Genomic DNA, 22,528 nt, shown 5'->3' on the forward strand with positions numbered 1-22,528 from the left:
TGGCTAGACAAAACACTGTATATTATCCATGGACCAACCTGAGTAAGTTTGGAGAGGTTCATCTCTCCATCTTCATCACCTTTGGTGACTAATTTTTTAGCCACAGCAGTTCACAAAGACCAACTATGATGCTATTTAGGCACAGAGGGGCCAGTTACAATTTGTGTCAATACAGGGAGTCCCAAAAGGCTAAGTGACTTTTTGTCACTGACAATTTAGTAATAAAGACAAAAGAACTTTTCCAGTTTCCTTAATACTGAGGTCAACTTTATTAAAAGAAAAAAAAGAGGAAGGAACTTTGTGCCCAAGAGAATTTGTTAATTGAACCATCACTAAATGATTCTTTTTTAATTAATTTATTTTTAGTTTTCAACAATCACTTCCATAAACTTTTGAGTTTTAAATTTTCTTCCCCTCCCTTCCCTCCTCCTTCCCCAAGACAGCATGCAATTTGATACAGGCTCTACATATAGATTCCTATTAAACATTTTTCACATTAGTCATGTTGTAAAGAAGAATTAGAACCAATAGGAGGAACCACAAGAAAGAAGAAACAAAACAAAACAAAACAAGAAAAAAAAAGAGCAAATAATATGCTTTGACCCACATTCAGACTCCATAGTTCTTTCTCTGGATGTGAATGGCATTTTCCATCATGAGTCTTTTGAGGATGTCTTAGATCCTTGCATTGCTTAGAAGAGCTAAGTCTATCAAAGTTAGTCATCGCACAATGTGGCTGTTACTGTGTACAGTGTTCTCCTGGTTCTGCTCACTTCACTCAGCATCAGTCCATACAAATCTTTCCAGGTTTTTCTGAAGTCCTCCTATTCATCATTTCTTATAGTACAATAGTATTCCATTACATTCATATACCACAGGTTGTTCACCATTATCCAGTTGATGGACATCCCCTCAGTTTCCAATTCTTCACCACCATAAAAAGAACTGCTATAAATATTTTTGTACATGTGGGTCTTTTTCCCATTTTTATGATCTCTTTGGGATACGGACCTAGAAGTGGTATTCCTGGGTCACAGAGTAAATACAGTTTTATAGCCCTTTGGCTATAGCTCCAAATTGCTCTCCAGAAGAGTTGTATCGGTTCACAACTCCACCAACATTGTATTAGTGTTCCAATTTTCCCAGATTTTCTCCAATACTTATCATTCTCCTGTTTTGTCATGTTAACCAATCTGATGGGTGTGAAGTCTTCTACTTCTAAAATAAATGTGTGTGTGCGCGTGTGTGTGTGTGTGTGTGTGTGTGTGTGTGTATGTATGTATTGTTCAATTGTTTTCAGTCATGTCTGACTCTTCATGACCCTATTGGGGTTTCCTTGGCAAAGATACTGAAATAGTTTGCCATTTCCTTCTGCAGCTCATTTTACAGATGAGGAAACTAAGGTCAACAGGGTTAAGTGACTTGCCCAGGGTCACACAGCTAGTAAGTATCTGAGGCCAGCTTTGAACTCAGAAAGAAGAGTCTCCCTGACTCCAGGCCCAGCACTCTATCCACCATACCACCTAGGCGACTCATGACTAGAAACTGATAGGAACAAAAAATTTACCTTAAAGAAAAGAAGAAGATAAAAATTTGGGCAGAATGTTGAGTGAGCAGACAAATGGAGATGAATTGCCTGAAGATGGTCAGAGGGAAATGGTCCAAGGCAAAAGAGATTTAGATGATGACAATGATGCCACCAGTGACAATGGCAGGGCTACTTGGCATAATGAATAAAGAAGCAGCTTCAGAGTCATGAAGACCTAAGTTCAAGTGTGACGCTGGGCATGTCACATGCATTCTCTAAGATTATAAATTGCAGAATAATATCTGATTTGCAATGATAAAAGGAGTTTCTTTAAAGGTCTAGACAAAAATAATTTGTATAGCATATTAGCATAGCACTTAAAAGTTAACAAAGAAACCAAGATGATAATTAAAATTGCAAAAATAAACTGAAAGCTATCTTGGATAAGTTGTAGGAAAGCCAGCTTTCTTTGGGAATTCAACAAAAACATTTGATTCAACAAATATTTATAAATGATTACTATGTACAATACAAGGCACAGTGCTAGGCATGCTATGACTGCTATGATATGATTTAATCATTGTAAGGATTTCTAGATGCTGGATCCAAAATTAATGGAAGTTGTCAACATGATATTAGGTGAAAACCAGGTTTATTACAAGAAAATGAATACACATGCAGAACTCAAAGGGTTCCCAGTCCTTAGAGAAGTTTACATTTTTATGAAAAAGGGAGGAGGGGATACCAGGAAGGGGCATCACATGGGAGAGGGAACAGTGCAGCAAAGGTGGGAAAAAAGACAAGACCATTTCCCATGGGGAAAAGCAAGGTGATGGCAAAAGCCTTATTCTTTTCCCTTGGAAACTGCTAGACTATGAAGATAGGAGAGTCTGTTTATTTGCAAAGGACCCCAGCTGCCCAAGCATTATCCTGGCCTGCACAGAGTGCCTCCCAAATACACACAGGGAGCCCAGCTTGGGATACAGCAACAAATTATTTCAGCTCAGGAGGAACTTCATCCTTGACACTTTCAGGGCCTCCTGCATGCTCTGGATCCAGTGTTTCTGAAAAATATGGCAACTAAAAAAGACAAGTTCAGGGGACCCCGTAACAAAACACAGCTTTGACTATGTAATAAGGGAGCTGCCTTCAGCATAAATACTTTCCTCACTTTCATTTTTCCGGAGGCACTCAGCTAGTAAATGTCAAAGGCAAGATTTGAAGGTCTTTCTGACCGCAAATCTATTATATAGTCTATCCACAATACTACTGTCTGTATCAGGCAGTAGGCATTAAAGCAATAGTGGAAAATAACATACACAAATCAGAGGATGATTTTCAGAATTATTTTTGTATTTTTCAAATGAGTTGGCTATTTTGAGTCAACTCACAAAGCAAACCACAACTAAAAAAATTTTTTTTTCAAATGATGGTATGCTCATAAAATGTTTGTGCGACATATTAGAAAAAAATAGCAAAGTAAAATCCTATGGACTAACCTCATAACTGTATATTATGTCTGTATGTGCTGTTGACAAACAAACTTGAATAGGTGAAGTTTTACTTAGCTGCTCTATTTTCTCCTCTCAGAAAAGCATACTATGTGAGCACCAGCCATCATTATTAAGACTAAACTCTCTTAAGGGCAGATCTTGAGAAAGATAAATCCTTTTTCAGGCCTCAGATCCAGGTTAGAAGTGACTTCATTGTTCCTGAAACTTATAACCATTAAACAAACAATTCAGCCCAGGTAATTCACCAGGTAGTTTCTTAAATAAACAAAATTTAAAGGTGACCTTCTCAGAAATGTTTCAGATTCCAGGGCTTGCTTTCACTTGCTTTCCCATCACAAATTCACAAAATCTGGGTTGCCAGGCATAAATGACAGCTCTGATTGTGACATCTAGAAAGAATAAATTATGAGCCAAAATGGGAAAGCCCTCACCTTTTCTTATGAGAATTCTTACCACATAACAATGTCAGTGTTCTGTGCCTTGCTATTTCTATCCTTACAAGTACAGATATACTCACTTTCACATCTGATAAAGTTTATTTACATGGTTCATTAATTTCAACAAAAAAAAGTTTAAATGCATGATTCATGGTAGATTCCTTTGTGGAAAAAGTAAGCTTTTGCTGCATTTTCCTGGAAGGAAGCATTTATTAAGCACCTACTGTGTGTCAGGCACTGTAGAAATATCTCATTTGAGTCTCACAGCAATCCTGGGAAGTAGATGCTACTATTATTCTCATATTACAATTGAGGAAACTGAAGCTGAGAGAGATTAAATGACTCAGTCAGGGTCACACAGCTGGTAAGTATCAGACTTTTTAAAATAATGGACTTTTCTGACTCCAGGACCAGCCTTCTCTCCACTGAGCCCTCTAAGCTACTCAGGCTAGTTATTTCCGTAGTTTATGCCTAGAAGGAGCACGATCTGATGGATAAATAGGGCAGTGGACTTGTCAAGGGACTAGACAGACCTGTGTTTAAATCCCACCCCAGCCACTTAGAACTGTGTGGCACTGTGCAAGCCATTTATACCTCTCTGTGCTTCAATTTTCTCATCTGCAAAATGAGGGAGAAAGGCTCCCCATTCTCAAAGGTCCCTTCTGAGTCTCAATCTATGAATCTGATCTGGTTCAATTCAAAACATATACTGTATTCTACTGCAGTCTAGTGGTAGGTCTAATAACAACAATAATTTGAAAGTAGTGATGAGAGTCTACAGTATCTAAAGATAGCCATAACAACTGTAATGTGCTATGAAAATATCTGTTCTCTATTGGTATAAAAGTCACAGGTACTGTTAATTCTGGTGTGGTCTGTTGCCTACATTCATAATAGAAGGAAATGTTAGATTTTATTTAGAGGCTAGTGAAAATAGAATTAATTTTTTTCCCATCCAAATTCACAAACTTTTAAAAAGTCAGTGTATTCCAGGTTAAGAATCTCAAAAACAAAAGTCACTTAATAATTATTCAATTCCATCTTTGGCTGCTCTCCTCAAGTGTTTTTTTTAAAGTAATCAAAGGCAACTTCCCTGATATCTTAATCCCTTGCAAATATGTGTATAAGGTGTTTGTGACCCCCAAAATAATCAAATCAGAGACTTTTTCTTAAGAAAGGCAAAAAGGAGTTTTATTGCTTTCTCATGAGAAAGGACACACCAAGCATTCACTCAAGATGGCTCCAGCCAGGGTGTGTGAGGGAGTGTAGATCAAAGCCAGTTTATGTAGACCCTAAGGCGGAACCCACACCCTCCCACTAGCTCCTCTTCCTATTGGCTGGGCTTCAGAGCTCACAGTCTAAGCATGGAAAGTTTTCCCCAGCAACAAGGTTTGCACAAAGGCTCCAAACAAGGAACTGTTGGTTCAGCAGGAAAGTAAGAAAAAAGGAGGGGAGAGCCAGAAAGCCTGGAATCAATAACCTAATCTCCCCCTGTCCTGTTTTCTTATCAATTCTGTGGGAACCAAACTGTTAGCATTCCTCACATATGGAAAAGACACTAAACCAGATATATTTTTTGTTTTAAATTTGATCACCACCATTAATCCTTTCCCCCAGGCCTTACTTAGCTTTCTATTCTTGACCTCTCAAAAATTTTCCAAAAGAGAAAAGTCTGGAAAATATTTTGACTGGAGAAATATTTTTCTTAGTATTTTCAGTTGAACTAAAAAGGTGGTTTTTAAAAATATGCTTACACAAAAGAAGGGATAGATTATAATAGGAAAGACTGATTGTATGGGGGAGGATCATGTCAAACATAGGGGATAGCATGCAGAAAGACAGAGAAGAAGGCAGGTGCAGGATGAACCTAAGAAATACTGAGTCATACAGTTTAGGAAGAACATAGAATTCTTTAAGCCAATATATGATATATGATAAGCCAGGAAAGGTAGGTTGGAGACAGATTGTGGAAAGCTTTGAGTGCCAGGCTAATTTGCCTTGGTTTCGTCAGTATGGCTTCATCAAGAACAAGTCATATCATACTAATTTTATTTCTCTTATTGGCAGGATCACTAAATTGATGAGAGTCAGAGTAACATGGTAGCTACAAAGTGGACCTTTGAGTCAGGAAGACCTGGGTTCAAATCTTCCTACTGAATGTGTGACCCTGTACAAGTCACTCAATTTCTAAATTTTTGTCTTGCCACTGGACTTTGATGACTCTAGAGAAGAGAATGAGGCTGACAACTTGGCACAGCTCTGCCTCACTTAAATCCAATTCATGTGCAAATCAAGAAATCACCCTTGTGGTCCTCTTCAGAAATGAAGGAGCAAGGGGCAGCTAGATGATGCAGTGGATAGAGCACCAGCCCTGGAGTCAGGAGGACCTGAGTTCAAATTCGGCCTCAGACACATAACACTCACTAGCTGTGTGACCCTGGGCAAGTCACTTAATCCCGATTGCCTCGCCCCCTCCCCAAAAAAAAGAATGAAGGAGCAACAACAACAACTAACTTAGAGGAAACTCTCAAAGATTTTAAGCTTCAGAAAAAGTGCAGATATGCATAGGTAGAGAGAGTGCCCTCATCTGGGAGTTCTCTATGCCAAAGAAATCATAGGTCCAATCTTTAACCCTAGGTTCTAAACTGATAGATCAAGGATCACAGGATCATAATTTAGGTCCAGGAGGGACTCCGAAGTCATCTAGTCCAACTCCTTCATTTTACAAATGAGGAAACTTAGTCTCCAATAGAGGTTATGTGACTTGACCAAGAATGCAGGGGGTGAGGGGCAGGATTTGAACTCAAGTCATCTGACTAAAATAAAATACTATTTCTACTGCACTATACTGAATGATACCATTTGTTTAGGTTTTAGCAAAGCATTTGATAAAATTTCTTGAGTCATTTTTTGTGGGGAAAATGGAATGATGTGGATTACATCAGTGGTGTCAAATTCAAATAGAAATAGAGCCACTAAACTGTACATAAGAATTGTTGCAAGTTGCATGTAACTTAGAAAAGCCATATATTATAAAATATTAATGTTAAAAAAGAAAATCACATGTTAACACTATTAATGTTCTATTATATTTCTATTTTGTTAAATATTTCTCAACTATATTTTAATCTAGTTCAGGTGGCACTTAGGACTTTTGGAAGCAACACATGGCTGTAGGCAGCATGTCTGAAACTTCTGGACTAGACAGTTTTAAACTGGACTCAAGTCGTAAATAGTTCAATGTCAACTTATAAGGCAGTCTCTCCAGTGAAGGTCCTCATGGATCTATGTTTGTCTCTGTGCTATTTAATATTTTAATAAATGACTTAGGAGTGTAGAGGGAAAGTTTATCAAATTTGGAGATAACACAAAACTGAGAGGCATAGGTAGCCCACTTAATGACAGAGTAATGATTCAAAACCATAAAAAAAATTGATCTGTATCAAATAAAATGAAATTTAACAGGGCTAAATGTAAACTCTTACATGGGGCTGTAAATGTAAACTCTGAAATAGATTTTAAAAAATCTATTTCACAAGTACAAATGGGAGAGATGTGCCCAGACAACAGTTTGTCTGAAAAGGATTGTATTGGCCTCTATAAATGTGACATGAGTCAATCGTGTGATATGGCAGCCTAGAAAACCAAGGCAATCTTAGGTTGCATCATCTCTCTTTTAGCTTCTATGAATGAGGATGTGAGAGTCCATTCTGTTCTTTCTTGGTTAGACAACATCTGGAGTATGGGAGGCAGTGTAATACAATGGAAAGAGTATTGGTTCTGGAGTGAAAGGATTTGGGTTCAAACCCTACCTCTGACATTTAATACCTTTGTGACCTTATGCAAGTCAATTAAATTTCCTGAGCTTCTGTTTCCTCATCTGTAATATGATGAGATCAAACTACATAGCTGTTTAGGATTCTTCCCAGCTTTCTATCTATGAGCCTATAAGAATCAAATTTAGTTCTGACCTTCACAATTTAATTTCAATTATTATCTCTTCCTTCCTTTCTTCTATCCACTGTCAAAATCCTTAAAGCCAAGACTTTTTTAAAAAATCTATTTGTACTTAACGTGCAGTTACTCCTTTCTTTTCGGTTTAACTCCTGAGACTTTTCTTACTTCGTAGTATTTCTTCATTGTATTAGGAGTTTTTCTTCTCTTTACTCATGTCTTCAGCCTTAGTTTCTGGGTTGAGAGTTAATTAATGTCAGTACCATCTTTTGCCCCTTCTTGCACTCTTGGATGGGGTGGCAATGCTCTGGTCTTATTTCCTCTGAAGTTTGGATAGTGGTACTCCTGGCCTGCCACAGTAATGGATGGGATGGCTATTTCCTGGTCTCTTTCCCTCACTTTTCCCTCAATTCTGGCCTATGACACAGGGCTAGGATCAAGCTATACCCTCTGCCATAATCCTAGGCTTCTGCCTCCTTCTTCTGCCTAAGACAGGCACTGGCCTGTATTTACCTCCATCTTTGTCTCTTTCACCTTGCACAATCACTCACCTGGAGTTGGCTTGCCCCCTGCAGCAGCCCTGAAAGGTCCCAACTAGATTTTTTAAATAATGCTGGCTGTAAGCCTCCTGGAGGACACTGGGTTGCCTTTGCCTCATCCAATTTCCTTTATTCACCTTTATCTCCTTGGCCAGTCACCTACTGGGAGCTGCCTTTGTCCCCTGCTATTGATCCAATAGGACATCAGAAGTTGTTCTGACTTTATTCTTCTTGGAGAACCTTGAGGCCTGCACATACTGCCTGTTTTTGAGCAGGGGAGTGATATACTCAGATCTAAGCATTTGGAAGAATACTCTGGTAATAGGGTGAATGATAAGGGAGTGAAAGGAGAAAGAGATTGGAAGCCACAAAACTAGTTGGGCCAACTTTGTAATAGTCCAAGCAAACGTAATGAGGGCCTGAATTGATTGCAGTAAGAGCAGAAAGAAGGGATAAGTTTGAGCGCTATCACAGAGCTAGAATGAAGCAGATTTAGTAACTGATTGGATATGGGGGAGGAGGGCAGGGTGAGGGAGATAGAAGTGAAAAAGATGACTCATCCATAAAATGGATATAAGCTTGAATATCATCTTTTTGCTATACAGGCACTTTCCAGGCTTCAATTAGTAATAGCTATGCCTCTGGCATAAAGCATAAAGAAATGAATAATAAAACCAAGGGAATGTTTAATTTGTTGTTATGCTAACAGCTGCTCTAGGATCAAAAAGAAAAAAATATTCCAGCCTGTTCTGCTATAATGTGACATATGCATTAAAAATCACCACAAAAAACACACAATAAAAACCACAGAGCTTATATAGAAAATAGGGTTGGGGGACAATATTCAAAAATGTCATTAGTAACACATTAAAAAGATAGGAACCTGACAAAAACGGCAGTACATTTTTATACATGTTAAGTGGTCAAGAAATACATAAATACCATGATAAATAGTGGCGGGATCCACAGAGATACTATTTAGCCTACACTTAAGCTGAGCTACAGTACAATGATCTCAGCTATAGTTGAGGGCAGTGGAAACTCCAGAACTAGAGGCCAGGGCCTCAGCCAAGGCTGAAGGTGTGCGTGGTTGGGGAGGAATTCCTGGGTTCAGTTGTCAACTCTTCTGCCCACTACTGCAACAAAAGATATACAATAAATACAGTATTTTACCTTGAAAAAAGAACAGAAGTTTGCTTGTGGATGTGAGAGTCAGAAGGGTGGCAGCTTGTGAGTTATTGTGAAGTGGTGGAAGGAGAGTTATCTGAAATTGGGTGCACAGTTGTAACACCAAATGTGGATGTGTGCTTCACTGTCCTCTTGTCTTTGTGAGATGAAGTCGGGAACAAGCAGACCAAAATTCATTATGCTCAAATTATTTCCTGATATATCAATCACATTGGAACAAATCAGCATTTTAAAAACAATCCTTTTAGCAGAATTGACTAAGAAGGAAGTCATTAGCAAGAGAAAAATACAAGCTATATGTGAAGAGAGGCAGTTGTGATTTAGTATAGAGCCACCAAGAAGTAGGGTTAAGTCCCAGCTCTGATACATGCTGGTTTCTTGAACTAGAGCAAGTCACTGAACTTGTCAGTGCTAGGCAATTCAAAGTCTAGAAGGGGATGGCTTTTATGGCAGAGGGAATCCCCTCAACTAGGAATTCCCTATTTTAATGAAATCATAAGTCCAGTTCCTATTCTTTTATTTTAAGGAAGATAGAAATTTGGTTTTATGTCAGCAAGATGCTGGAGATAATAATACCAATAGCAACAGTCCTTTAATAGACTTGTAAAATTTGCAAGAAGGCAACATTGTATAATGGTTAGAACATTGGGTCTGGAGTCAGAAACATGTGACTTTAAAACTTGCCACTGGTACCTACTAGCTAGCTGTGTGACCATAAGCAAGTTGCTGAACCTTAGGCAACTCTCTAAGACTATAAGTTATAGTTATATTGCTACCTTCCAAATGGAGGGATTTTCCGCACCAATAAAATAACAAAAATATTAGTACTATAGCTAATACCCCTGATACAAAGTTTGCAAAGTGCTTTACATAGATTGTCTTCAAATAGCCCTCTGAAGGAAGTAGGACGAGTTTGGTTTTTTTATTGTCATTTTACAGATGGAGATCTGAGACTAAGAATCTGTAAGTGACTTATCAAAGAACTGCTAAGTGATCACAGGATCAGGAAGCTGGAAGGAAACAGACGCCATCTAGGGCTGCCATACGTTAACTGCAGCCTAACTTCAATCAGTTTACAAGGCAAAATATAAACTTTTCATCATATGTGACAGATTCTTCTCTTGTTACTAGCAGGAAAATGTTGTGTCAATAGCTCTTGACATGACTTTAATTTCAAATTACCCATTATTGTACTTATTTAAAATTTTTATTTAACATTCATTTTTAAAATGTTGAGTTCCAAATTCTTTCCTTTCCTCCAGTCCTTCCCCCACCCATTGAAAAAGCAAGCAATATACCTGCTATGCATGTGAAGTGATGCAAAACATATTTCCATATTAGCCATGTTTAAAAAAAAGTGAAAAAATACGCTTTCATTATCGTACTTTGAATTGAAAAGTCTTTAGCTAGAGTGCTAATATTTCTAGGACCTACTGCTGCAAAAACTACAAGTCCCATGATGCCTTATGATCCTACCCTCTCGTGATAGGTACAGCCTTTCTCAGTGGAGAAATGGAAGTGCGCTGGAGAGAAACATTCCCAGTTGGGATGATGGTTTCTCCTAGCAAGGCTGTGATTGTTCCTGGGAACGGAGGAGGTGATGTAGTGACCCATGGTTGGTATGGATGGGTGAAAAAGAGACTGGAAAAGGTAAGACTCTAGGAAATGTCTGTTTTTTCTTTAAGAATTAACCATGTAGTTTTTACTTCCCTCCTAGCTCAGTCCAAGGAGAGTTGTGGACTGGTCACAGGCAAACAATTACTGTATTCTCAGCTTTCTCCACTGCTCCCCTTATTTTCTTCCTGCATGTCCCATTTACGCGTTCATTTTGAGACAGGGAGAAACACTGACTGGTAATGCTTTTTTTCCCCCCTAGAAACATTTCTGCCCCCAAAACTTTGCTGAAGACTATATGTACTTCGAGACCTAAATGGTTTCCCCTTTGAAATCATAATGACACATTTATAGAGTGCTTCACAGTTTAGAGAAATCCGATGAGGTAGACAATAAAACTGTTACTACATCCCATTTCACAGGTAAGAAAACTGAGCCTTAGAGACGTGAGTAATCTGCCTAAGGTCAACTTGTTGAGTAAATGGTGAGGAATCAGGACTTGAATTCAGGTTTCCGGGATGGCTTGCTTGAAGATGTGGTCAAATCCCACCTTCTGCCGGCAGTCTTTTTCAGTTCCCCTTTAATGCTAGCGCATTCTTTCAAAGAATACTTACCATTTACGCTGTATAAACTTTTTTTTTTTTTTACATATTCCCTCTCCCTCCCCGCCCCCATTAGAACAGGAGCTTCTCGAGGGCAGGGACATTTTTGCCTTTCGGCACCTGTCACATAGTAAGGGCTTAATAAACGATTGTTGACTGTCTCCACTGCATCATGCTAAGGAAAGCAGAACAACCGTTTTACTCAGCCCAGTCTGGTCCACTGAGATCTGGTAGTAGTCCAGACACTACCTTTCCTTTGCCTCTTTGCTCAGCCTTTTTATTTTCTCCTCGCACCTCTCACGTCTCCTCAGCCCCAGCCCTTCTTCCCCAGAGAGAGTATGAAGTACTTGTCTCCTCCAGGTTGCCTTAAGTTTTAATAAGCTGTGAAGCTTTCTTGCCTAAATGGTGCAGGGTTCCCCCAAAATCTTAGTGTAGTTTTAAGCTATTAAAGCTTGGGACACCCTGTACTTTGCTAATACTTCTCTAATGAACCTGTCCTTGTTCTATTTGTGTATGCATTACACCCACCTCTAAGTGGTAAGTGCTGTCAGGGCAGGAACTGTTATTGGTTTTCCTATCCCTAACCCTGAGCACAATGTTCATAAGTATTTAATGAAATTACCTGCTTTAAGCATATAGAGTTTTTAGTACAATTTCAGACGTGACTGAAAAGTGGAGATGGAGGCACTAACAAAAATACAGAACTAAGAGTGACTTGGCTATTATGATCAAAGCAATGATCCAAGACAATTCTGAGGAACTTAGGATAAAATATAATGAAATATGCTATCCACCTCCAGAGAGAGAACTTATGGAATCTGAGAGCAGATTGAAGCATAATTTTTTCACTTTATTTTTCTTGCTTTTTTTTTTAACAACATGGCTAACATGGAAATATGTTTTGTATGATTTCAAATGTATAATTGATATCACATTTCTTGCCTTCTTGGCACTCAAAAATTTTTTTTAAATGAATGTTGCAAGTAAATAGTAAATTTATTTTTTTAAAAAAATGCAGAGCCAGGGCTGCTCAAAAGACTGGCACGTGTGTGTGCATGTTCTGGGCCAGGCCTGACCTCAGAATTGTTCAGCTGTTAGGTTCAAGACTGGAATGAAATGTATATAGCTCATCTAACACTTAACAAAAAGAGGTTTACTTAACACTAAATAGAAAGGATAGTGAACAAGGAGACGGAATTGATTCAGGTGGGCACAGGTTCCCTGCCTCCACATTTGTCAGGGTGGTATGCCTGGACGGAAGTATTTCAAGCCTGGGGAGCGCTCAACTACTAGGCCTTTGTACTTAGGCAACCAGGGACAGTTTGAGCCTTAGTGTCCTGGACAAACTAAATCTCAAGGATGATTTCATTGCCTTTTAGGGAAAAAATATCAGCCTACGTGTCATTCCTACCATAGCCTGTATATCCCCTCCCTGCACCTAACCAATGTTTGTTACATTGTAGACATTAATAAATGATCAAATGAATTGGTAACAGTAACATCAAAAACCATGTGTTATGGAAATTATCTAGTATTAACTGATCAAGTTGGTCCCTTTGATATCTTTCTCTTGTAGATACCTGACTTCCAGTGTTTGTCTCAAAATATGCCTGACCCAAGTAAGTTTTTATTGAAAAAAAAAAATCCCTTTACCTTACTTTATCTTTTTTCATTTTTTTTTACCATAGGCACAGGAATGACATAAGAGAAGCAAAAGTATAATTTTAATTTCCTAAGAACAGATGGTTCCAAAAGGGATGAGTTTTGAGTTTCTTTAAGGACAATTATCACTGAGCCATGAGGCAGAATTCAATTTTCTGCTTTTTCTTGAGCCTGGTTTTTCATTCCATACTTTCATAATAGTCTCTCAGAGAAATACCTTTCTTTCTTTTTTTTTTCCCCCTCTTTGGTGAGGCAATCGGGATTAAGTGACTTGCCCAGGATCACACAGCTAATAAGCGTCAAGTGTCTGAGGCCAGATTTGAACTCAGGTCTTCCTGACTCCAAGGCCAGCCACTCCTGAGATATACCTTTCTGAAAGTCACATTTCCATGAGGAATAAAAGAAATGATACTTGGGGAGAGTATATGTTTGAGAGGGTGCTTAAAAAGTACACAACTACTTATGTATTGACTATGTTGCTGTATGTTTTACTAGTATTATGAGAATTTTTGAACAGTCTGTTTCCTTGATCGGTGGCTATTGGTTTCTCATGAGAACATAGTAAAATAAAACCACCTGCCAGATCACACTTATCAGGCTGTCTAGCGCCAACAAATCCTTTGGCTCTGATCCCATGTTCTGATTTGTGTCTAATATATAGACCTTCTTTTTGGAAAGTACTACGAAATTTTTAGAGTTTATGAAACTCTGTACTACACCTGCTGAAAAGCATAGTATGACCTTAACAGACTCTAATTATCACCATCAAGTAATGTTAGATTTCATCTATCTGCTTAAAATCAGTTGTAGCTCGAGAAAGTATCTGGTTGCCTTTCATGGAGTCTGAGTTCCAATGTGATGAGAAGACAATCATCATAGGACACAGTTCTGGTGCCATTGCTGCCATGAGGTATGAATGCTTGTAAAATAGTTCATGGTTATCATCCACATCTACAAAAGTACACCTGAAAGTCTTCTGCTTGCCTGCGTCTTTGCACCTTAAGCTTTTTTTTTTCTATTGGCATTTAAAGTCCTAGACAATTTGGCATTAACCTACCTGTCCCAGCCCTATCCTCTCTCCTTCATGTACTCTTTGATTCAGTCAAAATCACATTCTTGCTATTTCTCAGACCACCATTCCATTTTCCATCTTCATTCCTTTGAACAGGCTGTCTCCCATGCCTGGAATGCACTCCCTTCTCACCTGCTATTCTGTAACTATAATAGAAAAGGGAAACTGGAGTAGCAACACCTCCACATTGTCACCCCTACACCAGTTTTCAGCTTTAATATGTAAATGATAGCAGCTATCCAATCGAGCACTCTTTCCCTTTATCCCACATAAAGACTAGAGGATAGATAAGTAACTGGCTGGATAAGCAGTTTAGGGCTGGGTTTCTTTCTTAGTTACAGGGCTCCACTGTACTAAATGTTTTTGTTTGCTTGGCCTCTTGCATCCAGAAGCAGCTTAAAGTATCATATTAGTTCCATATTAAAGAATTGCTCACTAAACACCATAATCTTCTGCTCACGTCAATTCACATTAGCAGTATAGTAAAAGAAGGGGTCAAATGTGAAACAATAAAATGGCAAAATTAAAATGTTAATGTGCTACAATAGGATATCTGAAAAATGAAGGAAGATGTTGCTTCTGGCAACGTGTCCCAAGTCCTGTTAAACTACATTTTCTCAGGATGTTAGCCTGTAACCCCCTCAGAGATCCATTCTGAGGCGTCACTGTGGCACAGCGGTGACCCTGGGCTCTTTTAGACTATGCCAGTAGATCACAAGCTCTGGAAGATTCTACAAAGCCAGAAAAGCTTTGAATATTGATCTGGCAACAATATATGTCTGTTTTCTGAGGGATCAGCCTAGCCAGCTTTGAAGATATTTTCTAGGTTGACTGTAGGGCAACGAATTTTTTGTCTTCTACAACTCTTAAGAAACTTTCTTATTGCTAACTTTTGTTCTTATATGACCATTTAAATTATATTCCTTCCCTCTTCTTCACTCAAAGGGCCATCCATCTCTTGTAACAAAGAATAAAAAAGAGAGAAAGTAGTTTATCAGTATTAACCAACATATCATTCAAGTCTGACCGTATATGTTATGTCACACCTCCATGGCTTCTACCTCTGCAAAAAAAGGGAGGGAATACATTCTCCTATCTCTTATTTGGGATCAAGCTTGATCTTTACTCTTACAAAGTGTCTAGTTTCTATTTTTGTTGTTCTCATTTTCTTTCTACTTGCATTGTTATGATAGGTGTTGTTTTCTTTGTTCTGTTTACTTCACTTTGTATCAATTTATATTTTCCTATGCCTCCTTGTATTCTTCATACTTATCTTTTTTATGACACAGTCATATTTCATTACATTCATGTATGTACCATACATTGTTGAGCCATTCCCAATTCAACTGTTGGACATCTATTTTGTTTTAGAGTTCTTTGCTACTAGAAAAAGTGTGGCCATAAATATTTTGGTGTTCACAGCACCTTTCTTTCCATTTTTTACCTCCCTGGAGCCCTAGAAGTGGGTATTGGTCAGAGCATTGTGGACATTTTAATTGCTTTCTTATTATGATTCCAAATTGCTTTCCAGTGGACCAATTTACAGTTCCTCCTACAGTATATCAATATGCCTGTGTTCCTGCAACTCCAAGAGTTAATGTGAATTTACCATTCCCACATTTTATGGTCTTTACCAATTTCTGAATAGGAAGTGAAACTTCCAAGTTGTTCTGTGTTTCATTTCCTATTATTAATGATTTAGAGCAGTCTTTCATATGCTTATTAATAGCAATTCTTTACAGAATTCTTTGTTCGTATATCTTCATTACTCATCCCTTTGGGAATTGAATGAATGACTGAAAAAGTATTTATTAAGTGCCTACTCTGTGTCAAGCATTGTGAGAACTGGGGATACAAATATAAATACAAATGTACAATAAATATAAATTACAAATCCCTTCCCTCTAGTTTACATTCTAATGGGGGAAGAAAATACACATTAGTCAGTGGTGACTCTGTAGGCAAAAAGGGGCACTTTGATCCTAAAAGTTGCTGCAATGGTGAGTGAGGCCATTGAGGAAGAGACCAACACACCTCTTCCAGGAATCAGTAACAGTGAAAGAGTTGATCTGATCAATATTCCAGAAGACGATGGGGACAGAGTTGAAGAGGGTACCTGAGAAGCAAGGAGGTTGGTGAGACTATCCAAATGATGACATGAGAGTAGGGAGTGAAGTGAAGCATGGCTGGAGCCTTCCCGAAATTGTGGGCCAGTAGAGACAGTCACAAATTAGGATCAGAAGACAGGGATATGGGGGTGGTGCAGGCAGGGTGGAACTTGTGGAGATGAAAGGGTTAAAATTTCCAGGTCAATTGGAACTGGCCATTACTACATTTATAGGGGTTCTACTGGAATTATAGAAGAACTGAGTTCTGTGTTGGTAAAGAAGGAGCTATCCTCATCAACTAAATTACCAGTCCTTGTAGTATTGAAAAAGTTAGCTTATAAAAGCTATATATTTTGTTTGTTTGTTTTTTGCTAGGCTATGGGGTTAAGTGACTTGCCCAGGGTCACACAGCTAGTAAGTGTTAAGTGTCAGAGGCCATATTTGAACTCAGGTCCTCCTGACTCCAGGGCCAGTGCTTTAACTTCTGTGCCACCTAGCTGCCCCAACCTGTCTATTTCAAAAGCCTCTGAGACTGACTGAAGGTAGGAGGACCCTCAGAAATATGTTTTTCTAAAGCAAATATAACTTAGTAACCCAGGAAAAGTAGCTCAGTCACAAAAGCTATCTTAAAATTATTAGTTGCTGAAATCTTCAGAAACCACTTCACCTATTAGTTTGCAGACAGCTTCAGACTAACCTTTGGGTTAGGCATTCTGAGTTTCCTTTCAAGGGGGCAGTTTGGAGGAGAGGATGTAGTTCTTTCTTGTAACAAATTATTCCATCATGGGCTTTCTGAAAACAAAGTAAAATAGATTTAAATTTTTCTTTTGGTTGGCTTTGACCAACTCCAAGAAAGAAGTGCTGTGATATAAGCTCAGTTAACACTATTTTTTCTTTCCCAGGTATGCAGAAACACATCGTGTATATGCTATCATATTAGTATCTGCATATACATCAGATTTGGGGGATGAGAATGAACGAGCAAGTGGTAATTTAGGTTTTGTTCCCTTCCATCTCCACCTGCCTACAATTTCTTATTTATTTTAATTCTTATTTTCTCATTTATCTATGCACTACTTTCAAATGTCAATTTTCAAATTTCTTATTCTCACTTACAATCCTCACTTCTTTGTTTATTTCCTCAAATATTTTCCAATTACATGTAAAAAATTTTTAACATTCATTTTTGAACATTTTGAGTTCTAAATTCACTCCCTCCTGCCCTTCCCCTGTCCTTTGAGGAGGCAAGCAATATGATATCCATTATATATGACTTCATTTCTTTTCTCATTTATCAGATATCCTCTCCTGAGAGACATGGTTAATATCAACCTTTTGCTTATGCCATCTTTCACATGACAGCACAACTTAAACTCATTCAATTTAATCATACCATTCTGATAATCATGTCAAGTCTGGTCCACATTGATAAAGAAACAAAAATGTATCGTATTTACCAGTGCAATGAAAATAACATCAGGGCAGGTGAGGATGGAGAGAGAAAAGGAAAGACCAGAAAGGCAGGGAATAAATTTGGACTTTGAGCACATAGTGGAGAAGAGATGAAAATGAAAGCTATATTTCTTACTTCTTGTCCTCACCCAAGGAAGCATAGACCATAGAAAAGCTAAGCTATTATTTGAGAGAGGCCTTTGCCCTTTTTGAGTGTTTCCATTTTTAGGCTGTGATAACAGCATAGGAGGACTTTAAAAAAGTCTCCCAGTGTGCAAAAATCATTTACCAATTATTCACTGAGAGGAAAGTTAGGTATTTTTAGGCCCAAGCCTCTTGTATCTAGTTAGTCTACAGGTATAGGATCCTAGTCATCTAAATAGGTTTGCGGGAGCAATTTCTTCCTTCGTCATTTATGATACAGTATCAAGCCCTATTGATTTAGTACAACAGTGGTGGATTTGGCTTATAGTCAGAAAGTTCTGGTCCTCTGTGTTTTAACTGGAGTAAAGTGTCTGGATAATACTGAAAATTGCTTTTACCAGACTTAAGATAAGCTTTTTTTCCCCTGTGATTCACAGGATACTTCAACCGTCCTTGGCAGTGGGAGAAGATCAAGTCCAATTGCCAACATATAGTACAGTTTGGGTCCACTGATGATCCTTTCCTTCCTTGGAGTGAACAGCAGGAAGTAGCCAATAAGTTGGGAGCCAAATTGCACAAATTCACAGACCGTGGCCACTTTCAAAACACTGAGTTTAATGAACTGGTCAGTGTGGTGCAGTCTATGCTGAATGTACCTACTTAGGCTTGATGAACTCTGTTAATCTGTCATGCCCAGATCTATACTTTATAGTCTGGACCCTCATTAAAGGACAATAAACAGCAAAGATTAAGTAACATTGCCCAAATGCTTGGCAAAAAGCAAAGCACAGTTCTTTTCCAAGTTTGCAAATAATTATTCCATGGGCATGAAGCCTCTGGTGTGAGTAACAGGCAGGGAGGGGAAGCTTTAGAACCCAGGGCACAAGCAGTGCTTCTAGAAAGTAGCACCTGAAAAAAAATAAATAAAAAGAAAACGAAAATAAAAAGAAAAAAAAAAGAAAGTAGCACCTGATTCCGGAACAGCAATTAACCAGGAGCCATTAAGAGGTGATAAGCTGTTGGTGTTATGGGCTGCCCAATATTCTGCTGTTGTGCTGTGGAGCGTGGGAAAAGACTCCCGATGCAAACAAGGTAGTGTAGTCATAGCTGTCCTTGAGAATTCTGGGTTCCATTGTTCTGTGGAGGTTTTCAATGGCTCCCACAGCATCCTTGGACTTGAAAAGGTATCCAGGACGGCGTGCCTCCTGCTGCGCATGTTACCTGGGGAGTAGCTATGGAAATACTGCTTGTAAGGGCTTCTCAGGCCACAGGGTGGTGATAAGGACAAGCAGATGCAGTGGGAAGAAACCCTGTATTTGGTCAGAGGACCTGCTTTTGAATCTCAGTTCTGCTGTTTCCAAATCTGTAAAACTTTCAACCTCTAAACCTGAGTGATGACTTGGTATGAATTTAGGACAGGCTATGTGTATTATACTAGAGATTCATATTCACAGGGTTGGGCCACTAAGGGAAGACTTTCTGGGGTCTGCTGCACTGCACAAAAATGGTTTATGTTAAATGTAGAGAAAAAGATTCAAATCAGTTAAACAATTGGTCCTGGAAGTACCAAAGTTTATCTCTCAGCACCTAACAGTACAGGAGTGATGAAGAAATGTGTGCTAAATGAATAAAGACATAAGGACTAAAATAGGTGAACACAATTTTAAAAGGAAAAAGAGTTAATGGGAAGACACTGATAGAGGTAGTTCCACTGGGATTTGTTACCAGAGTTTTGCATTTTACAAGAAGGATTTCATCAGCACAGTGCTCTCTAGTTGCCCGCACACACTGTAATCCTTAACTTGGGCTCAGGCATTTGCCTGAGCCACTCAGAGGGTAAGTGACCTGCCCAGGGTGACGTGGGTTGTACTAGTGGGGTGTGGGAGGTGAGTTTTGATCCTAGGTCTTGACTTCAGGTCCAGTACACTATTCACTAGACAGTACTGCCTCTATATCTTTGTTCAAGAACCTTCACTCAACATCGATGCATCTTGGGTTTTCTGCTTTGTATAAGTAATTCTTGGTCAGTTAGGTGATAGTAGATAGAGCACTGGGCCTGGAGTCAGGAAGATTCCTCTTCCTGAGTTCACATTTAGCCTCATACACTTATTAGCTGTGTGATCCTGGGCAAATCACTTAACCCCATTTGCCTCAGCTTCCTCATCTGTAAAATGTGCTGGAGGTGGAAATGGCAAACCATTCCAGTATCTTTGCCAAGAAAGCCCCAAATGGCGACATGAAGAGTTGGATACAACTGAAAACAACAATAAGTAATTATAGTGGTTCTTAGCCTGGACCTCTAATTGGCCCCAAGATTTTTGCCTCCTTCAAAGACCAAGTACACTATATACTTTTGGCTTGACTACAGCCTCACCAAGTAATATTTTTTTGGTTCTCATATAATGTTGAAGTGTGGACAGATCTTTTTGGAAGACAGGATGTCTTTTTTAAAAGAAATTTAGATTATTGTGCTTGATGTTCCAGTATCATTCAAGGCATTAGTGTGAATCTCCAGATTATTTTATGTTTTCATGGAGTGCCAGGTTCTTTATAACACACCATTTTATTATATGCATCATTTTTAGGGGTGGGGAGAGCACATGGTGAGGTAGTAGATAGAGCACTTCACTCAGAACTATGAGACCTGGGTTCAAATCCTAATCTCTACCATTTACTATCTATGTGACCTTGAACAAATCACTTAAATTCCCTGGGCTCAACTTTTCATCTGTAAAATGAGGGGTTTGGGCTAGACATTTCCTAAGATACATTCCAGTGATTTATGATCCAGTGACTCTGCAGACGATCAGAGACTATTTTAGAATGAATACATTCACAAACTGTGACACTTTAATGAAAAACAAATTAGATACATCTTTTGAAATTCAGTTCTCAAGCTACTGTTTAGCATTTATAAGGATTTTGCTGGAATCTTCCACATAAACCCTTAATGAACTACACTGGGATTATAGGCTCCCTGCATTATAATGGGCGTTTGATGACAGCTAATGAAAGAACATCCTCAACAGCAGCTTTGGAAGATGGTTATACAACTTACTCAAACACCTCTCATAATGAGCTCACTACTTTTTAGGGCAGCCCATTCCATTGTTCCAAAGTCCTTTTTGTTAGAAAGTTTTTGCTCATATTGAATTGAACACTACCTCCCTGTAACTTCTACTTGTTGGCCTTAGTTCTGTTCTCTGGAGCTACAGGCAACAAGAATACTTCGTTTTTCTTATGATAGCACTTCAGCTATTTGAAGACAGCAGTCATGCACTCTCTACGTAGTTAATGAACATTATCGAGACCACTGTATGCAGAAGACTCTGCCAGAATACAAAAGCAGTGATTCACTTTACAAGCAGGAGAGCTTGGTCCAGTTCTCATATCCTCAAGAGCTCTGGTGTTCTCCTGTTGCCAGACTTGTATCTACTGTGCCCTACAGAGTGAAGGTTGTTGTACTCTATAAGACTATAAAGGGGAACAGAACATTTTCCCAAAAGACCTTGGGTTCAAGCCTCAGAGTTTTGTTTTGTTTTGTTTTTTTTCCATAATTTTTTTTCCTTTTTTGCAATAGAGGTGCTACACCTCCTAGACTTCCCCCAGTCCCACTTTTTTTTCCCCACCAGGGTCTATTTTATTGCCTCCCCTTACTGGTATTGCCCTGGTGCCACCCATTCTCCCTGCCTAGTGATCTCACCAAGTCAGGTTTCTAATTCTTTCCTGCACTGCCAATGGATTTAGAAAATACAGTTCTTTATAGATTTGGGTTTTTTTTAAGGTATTTTCTCTAGTAATCTACAAGGGAAAATACAGTAGTTTAGAATAATTAATAAAACGGAACAAGTTACAGATTTATAAAAGTCACAAACCATGCCTCTGGAGTCAGAAGACATGGGTTCAGAAATCAAATATTTCTTCTGATGCTTAATACCTATGTGACCTTCACTTAACATTTCTGGGCCTCAGTTTCCTAATCTGTAAAATAAAGGGACAGAGAGTACTGAATAATATGGAAGTATTGAATAATATGAGGTCCCTTTCAGCTCTAGGGCTGATTCTATGGTCTTAAAATGAAACTGGTCAGGGGCCAGCTAGGTGGTACAGCAGATAGCGCACCGGCCCTGAATTCAGGAGAACCTGAGTTCAAATCCAACCTCAGACACATAACACTTATTAGCTGTGTGACCCTGGGCAAGTCACTTAACCCCATTGCCTAGCAAAAAAAAACCAAAAAAATGAATCTGGTCTTCCATACCAAGGAAAATCTAAGGTTAAAACTTTTTAAATTTCCCATTTCCTGGCAATTCCATCTCTTCAATATTGTCTCTAGAATTAACCCTGTGGTGTCCTTGGTGCCAATCGTCCATTGGCATCTCAGGATGCTCCTTTTTCTATCAGGAAGTCCAGGCTCCTTGGCTCACTGCTGTCCCTTTCAAATTTTTCACTTTTTGCCATTCTCCTTGGCTTACTTGTTGTTCAGTTGTGTTTTAGTCATGTCTGACTCTTCATGATCTCTTTTGGGGTATTCTTGGCAAAGATCCTAGAGTGATTTGCCATTTCTTTCTCCAGCTCATTTTACAGATGAGGAAACTGAGATGACTTGCCCAGGATCACACATCTAGTAAGTGTCTGAGGTCGTATTTGAACTCAGGTCTTCCCTACTCCAGGGCCAGCACTCTATCACTGTACCATCTAGCTATCCTTGGCT

The 22,528-nt window shown here is 38.8% G+C and overlaps 1 protein-coding gene across 1 annotated transcript; it reads left to right on the top strand.

The window, feature by feature from the left end:
• The first annotated feature begins 10,654 nt into the window (after window positions 1-10,654).
• RBBP9 (RB binding protein 9, serine hydrolase) lies at window positions 10,655-18,581 on the top strand. Its single transcript, XM_027840444.1, has 5 exons — window positions 10,655-10,810; window positions 12,953-12,995; window positions 13,843-13,948; window positions 17,121-17,206; window positions 18,252-18,581. Exons 1-5 carry the CDS (start codon window positions 10,673-10,675, stop codon window positions 18,476-18,478), a joined length of 600 nt encoding a protein of 199 aa, XP_027696245.1. The 5' UTR covers window positions 10,655-10,672; the 3' UTR covers window positions 18,479-18,581.
• Window positions 18,582-22,528: the final 3,947 nt, after the last annotated feature.

Source organism: Vombatus ursinus, unplaced genomic scaffold, assembly GCF_900497805.2.
Source record: "Vombatus ursinus unplaced genomic scaffold, bare-nosed wombat genome assembly UNPS02014841.1, whole genome shotgun sequence".
NCBI classification, from domain to species: domain Eukaryota; kingdom Metazoa; phylum Chordata; class Mammalia; order Diprotodontia; family Vombatidae; genus Vombatus; species Vombatus ursinus.

Excerpts from the sequence above, each read along its gene's own strand:
- RBBP9 (XM_027840444.1), top strand. The coding sequence starts at position 10,673 with ATGGAAGTGCGCTGGAGAGAAACATTCCCAGTTGGGATGATGGTTTCT. Across the intron at positions 10,811-12,952 it reads TGAAAAAGAGACTGGAAAAG|ATACCTGACTTCCAGTGTTT; the intron begins GTAAGACTCTAG and ends TTTCTCTTGTAG. Across the intron at positions 13,949-17,120 it reads GGTGCCATTGCTGCCATGAG|GTATGCAGAAACACATCGTG; the intron begins GTATGAATGCTT and ends TTTCTTTCCCAG.